This window comes from Mus musculus, chromosome 4, assembly GCF_000001635.26.
Source record: "Mus musculus strain C57BL/6J chromosome 4, GRCm38.p6 C57BL/6J".
In the NCBI taxonomy this organism is placed as follows: domain Eukaryota; kingdom Metazoa; phylum Chordata; class Mammalia; order Rodentia; family Muridae; genus Mus; species Mus musculus.
In genome coordinates, this window is record NC_000070.6 from 61,669,490 (window position 1) to 61,675,159 (window position 5,670).

The 5,670-nt window shown below is 40.3% G+C and overlaps 1 protein-coding gene across 2 annotated transcripts; it reads right to left on the reverse strand.

Moving 5' to 3' along the window:
- Window positions 1-687: 687 nt before the first annotated feature.
- On the reverse strand, window positions 688-4,643 carry Mup18 (major urinary protein 18). Of its 2 annotated transcripts, none has more exons than XM_006537515.4 (7): window positions 4,438-4,643; window positions 3,966-4,099; window positions 3,123-3,196; window positions 2,383-2,493; window positions 1,940-2,041; window positions 1,731-1,817; window positions 688-940 (listed from the first exon to the last, which is right to left on the reverse strand). In XM_006537515.4, the coding sequence occupies exons 1-7, from the start codon at window positions 4,534-4,536 to the stop codon at window positions 837-839; spliced, it is 711 nt and encodes a 236-aa protein (XP_006537578.1). In that variant the 5' UTR covers window positions 4,537-4,643; the 3' UTR covers window positions 688-836. The 2 variants fall into 2 exon arrangements, with proteins under 2 accessions (XP_006537578.1, NP_001186262.1); NM_001199333.1 differs by having other exon boundaries at window positions 1,731-1,776; window positions 4,438-4,605.
- Between the last annotated feature and the right edge of the window lie 1,027 nt (window positions 4,644-5,670).

A 5,670-nucleotide genomic window follows, 5' to 3' on the forward strand; every position in this document is an offset into this window, starting at 1 on the left:
ATAAAGATTCCCATTGATAGCTTATTTTGTGAACACTTTTTTTGTCGATTAATTTTTTGTCAATTCTAAAAATGAAAAGCTAGGCATGGTAGTCCATGGATGTAGTTGAAGCCACTTAGGAGGCTTTGGTCAGAGAATGATTTGGACCCACAAATCAGGGCAATTGTGGGGAGGGAGCTATTTCATCATAATTGCTTAGGTTTCTCAATAGTGTTTTGCCATCTTTTAGCAAACTACAGGAAGAACTCCTTTCATGTGTCCTGAGTTGAACCAATTTAATCTATTGATCTAGGGTCCAGAGTATTCTATGGAAAGCTAGAAACCTTTTTCTTTTTATCCAATGTTACTCTAATTACCAAACCTCCCCCCTCACTATGTCCTGAAAGTTATTGAGCAGGCATAGCCTTAGAAATATGTGTCTCTCCTTTGCTGTGTTGAAAGAGAAAGTATGGATGTAGGAGTCATACAGCAAGTGTCATGCTCCCGAGGTCCTCATAAATCACTAAATCAGGAGAGCTAAAGAGCAGGCAGTACACATCAGGGCTTGGGATTTCTGCAGGGGAGCCAAAATCCAGAAACTCAGGTTACATTTGGGGTCATAAGGAAGGATCTTGGTTACAGGACCCAGGAGGTCCCCTCATTCACTCACTATCAGCCCCACATTTTTTCTGGACATAGAGACATATATTTAAGTGCAAGGGTAATCATTTATTGAACAGGAAGAGGAAGAAATTCATGAAAAATTGTCATGTGTGTATCAAAGAGAAATTTAAAGAAGTCTTTGATTCTTGATGAGGTATCCTAGGTAACATGTGGATATACTGGTATTGGACTTCTCAGTGAGACAGGATGGAATGCAGATCACAGAATTTATACTGGGGATGCTGTATGGATAGGAAGGGATGATGGTGGAGTCCTGGTGAGAAGTCTCCACTCAACACTGTAAGCCAGGAAGAAAGAATATAGAAACTCATTAAACACTTCTTGGATTGACTTCGGGACAGTGAGACATTCTATTATATAGAACAAAGGGGATGAAGAAATGGATCTTCCCTTGCAATCTAACTGGAATTATTTGCCAGAACACAGGGATGAAAGTCAGAATAAATGACCGTAATGGAAGATCTGAGGCTTGTTTCCACAATCTTTGTTATAAGAATCTCTGAAGAATGTTAGGTAAATTGTAGAATAATGATAAAAGCCTTGGCTACTTTTAAAGACTTCACACATTATATGAGTGATGTCTTGTACTACATGAGAAAGGAGGGCCATAGCAATTTGCTCTCCAACCTGGTCGAGAAGTAGTGATCAGGGACCTCCACTCCCAGGTAAGAAGCCAAGGTTGTACAGAGTTCAGATTAAGATGTTATTATCTCGAGTGGGATGGGGGGGGGGGTCCACAGACACTAAAGAACAGTTATACCACAACCTTCCATTCTATCTCTTAATGATATTGAACCCATCGCTGAGCCATTTTTATACAACCATACATCAAATATGTAAAACTCAAATCCTTGTTTCATTGCCTAAGTCTTGGGTCACATTACTTCCAAGCTCAAAGTAGGACTAGATCACAAATCCAGACAATTCAAAGCCAATCTTCAAGCTTTCCTAGAAGATTCTTTATCGAACTATTTTTTAATGTAATTTGGGTGCACAACATTAATACTTTGGGAAGGGCCTCTCCATGATGACCAACCCCCTCCTTGCTCTCTTTGGATATTGCCCACCTGGAGGCTCAGGCCATTCTTCATTCTCGGGCCTGGAGGCAGCGATCTGTAGTGTGAGAACAAGAACATGTTCAGGTACCAGGTCCACTTTATTTCCCCAAGAATAAGGATAGGACTCTCCAGCATTCAAAAATGACTGGTAGCCAACTAGGTTTGTTTCCTCTATGATAAATATTCAGGATGAGAAAAATAACTGAATCCTGACTTACTGGCATTGGATAGGTCAATGATATTTTCTCTAAGGATTCCATGCTCCTCACATAGTTGTGCAAACCTTTCCTTGATGTCTGAACTCAAATCTGGTTCTCGGCCTGTGAGAAGAGCAATAGTGAGTGTAGCAGCTATATTGTGTGCATTGACCACAGCCTGAGTGAGGGGACAGGGACTTCCCCATAAGGATGGGAGTATGTTTGCCAACACAATTGACAGGCATTGGTATGATCTATCCTGGATTTGGCATCCATAGAATATCCTTCAGTCACACTGAGAGATTTCAGAATGCTTCCATTACTATGCTCAAAGGTTGATGGGGAGAGCATCAATCTTCAGGAGGTTACAAAGAGGTAGGCCCAAGCTGGGAAAACCATATTAAACTAGAGGTTCTTCGTTCTTTTCCCATCCGAGGATCAGTTTCTGTGTGAAAATACTTTACCATAGAGCCCCATCAGCTGGAAGGTTTCCCCATCCTTTTCGTTAATGAGATGAGCCATAAGAAAGTTATCATAGTCTGTCTTAGGTATAGTAAATGTATTGAATCCATCATCTGTGGAAGAAATGGAACACAGCTCAGAAATTTTTTGTTCTGCAGGAAATTTTGGATACCCTTTACTTGTTCTACCCCAACATAAAATAAGTAAAATACATATCGTGGAAGAGATGGGTGAAGTGTCTGAGCCTTTCTGTCTTTAGTTTTCTGATCTTCAAGAAGTAACTGCCAAGAAAAGGGACTCTGAGAGGTCCACACCACTAGTGAACAGTCAGCCATAGCAGCACCACTCTCTCATCATCTCCTAGGCTTACCTCCCTCCCTCAGCAGCTTCAAGCAACATGTTTCTATCTTTTATAAGTTTGTTGTATCAAACATCCACTGCTACACCCTAAGCGATTAACACCAGTGCTAGCCTCCAGGCAGTATCAGATAGATTTCATCTCCCCCTACTTATCCTACTTTCCTGCCACAGGGTGTTAGCTATAAGATGGCACCAGTTTTACTAGTAGGTGCAAGTTCCTGAGTTCAAACTCCAGCAAAACACACACAACAATAACAACAACAACAACAACAACAACAACAACAACAGCAACAAAAACACACACACACACAGACACACACACTAAAGGTATTAAGGTTTACTAATCATCTTGTGGATAGATATATAGATTTTATGTACTCACACGTCACAGAATATTCACCAGCCTTTTCTGTTTTGTCAGCAACCATAGATAATTCGGAGCACTCTTCATCTCTTCTGTAAAACAGAGTGAGCTGGTTCATAAGGGATTTTGATCTGGATGGATTCTGGACCCTGTACTCTTTACCTATCTCCAGTTTCTGATTCCATTTAACTTTTGACTGTTTTTGTAAAATTAGCAAAAGGCGTTTATTTACATTAATTCCTTAATATTTCATGCTTTAGCAATCACAAATTTGCCTAGTATTTAAAAAAAAAAGAAAACAACAATCACTTCTCATCCTTATTACAACTGCAACTACCTCCAAGTTTCACCAGTGCCATGCTTCAGCCAGCGGTGTAGATTATCAGCCAGATTTCCACCATCTGCCTCAAATTAGCACTCTGTAATGTTGCCTGATGTGGTTCCCAGTACCACAGAGGAGAATTATTATTATCGCCTTTACTGCAGGAAAACGGAAGTACAAAGGGGTGGATTTATTTGGCTAACAACTAGAAAGAAAAATTTGATTCATGATCACATAATCTTAACTTGTGATAAACTGGCTCAATAATGTGGTTTCAGAAGTGTCTCTGACCTTTCCTTAAGGAACTCCTAGTGAATTAATTCCTGTCACCAACTCTTGTCTCTGACTTTTGAAAAATCCCTCGTTATGAGATCTTGGTTCAGTGTCAGATGGAGCGTTCTGGTTTAGGATACAGACTTAGTATGTGTGTACAAATGTACATACTGAGATGCATCTCTTCCCCCAGTCCCGAGTGTTTGTAGGCGTGAGACCATACCAGGTTTCATTTCCTCTTTCTCAGCTAAGAGCATCTCACTTACACAGTATGGAATTTAAGAACTAAGGAATTCTCCAAGACATGGATTTGCTCCAGAAAAAGTCTAAAGTTGCCATTATCTTCTATCTTTTCTCTTTTGTCAGAGGCCAGGATAATAGTATGCCATTCCCCATTAATCTGTAATAGATAAGCAAATGGTTAAGGGAGAAGAAGCAGGGATACCACATGCACATGTGTCCACTTGAACTCCAGCCTATGGGTTAGGGCCTGAGCATACACAGGGGTAGAACTCATGCCAGTTGTCACAAAACTTAGCATACTGCCCCTGCCTCTCAGTGAGACTAGAGGTCCCCCAACATTTTCAGTTATGAAGAGCTGGTCTTACTTCAAGGTCTGGATCCATTCATTTGTCTAAGAGATTGGGGCACTATACCCATCCCCTCAAAGGACCTACTTGGCTTCAAGAGTTCCCCAAAGCACATTCTGAGTCAGAAGCTACTATTCAGTGATCATACCTTTTCTACATTAAAGTTCCTTCCCGTAGAACTAGCTTCTTCTGCATGGACACAGACTAGGGTCAGTCCCAAACACAGCAGCAGCAGCAGCATCTTCATTTTGGTAGGGAATAGGATTGTCTGTCTGTCAGGACCACGTCTTTCTTGTGATCGTGGCTACACTCCACTTCCCAGCCCCTTTGCTTGTCCTTATATACTCTCTGGGTTCAGTGTTTTTTTTTTTTTTATTGTTTTTTTTTTTTTTTATCCTCTTCCTGTATGGGTCTCCTCTACCTCTGTCAGGCTTTGTGGTATGTTTTCTCATTTATTGATTAGAGGCCAAGAATTGTTCCTTGCCCTTTGCAAACTTGGCAATTTCATAACCTATGGATTGATTTAGTAATCTTATGTTTCTCAAAACATATTCCCAATAAAACAGTGGGTGTTCAAGAGAACTGCCAACTGGAATCAGATGCAACTTTGGATCTGGTTTGGAATCAGAAAGCCAGTTTTGGAGGGAGTACAGACTGAACTGGAAGGACAAGTATGCATAGAATCTTTGCTTTAAGATGAGTATGGAAGAACTTGAGTTACCCAATTTTTGCAAAAGATTCATTTATATTTCATGTGTATGAGCACTGGTTTTTCATGTGTACCTGAGTACCATGTCCAGGCCTGGTGCAGCGGAGGTCAGAAGAAGGAGTCAGATTCTTTGAAACTTGTTTTTACTGAGAACCCAGGTTCAATTACCAGCACTCCTATGGCATCCCAAAACACACTCTAACTTCAGGAACAGGAAATCACATACTTTCGACCCTTGTGGCCTCCTCTACAAATGTGGTGCATACAAACTCATTCAGTCACATGCAAATAAAATAGTAAATCTTAATTTAAAAAATTATCAAGAAAAGTCTTCCAAGGCTATGGGGATAGCTGCCTGAAAGGCTTCAACCTTTGTACAGACAGCACTGACCTCAGAATCCAAAGTGGTGTCAGTAGCCAGGTTTCATCAACTGTTTACTTTTGAGAACATTGGACTTCACCTGACAAGACATAATCTCATCATTAATGAAAAATACAAGTATTGTTCAAAGTCATATTTGCTGATGGATGTCCAAGTAGAAATCATGCTAAAAATCATGTTTCCAAAGACATGCATTTACAAAGGGAACATATTTTGTATCAGTCGACATTTCATTTACCCTGGAACTAGAAACATAAACTAGTGTTTGATGTGAGGAAATAAAGACTTCA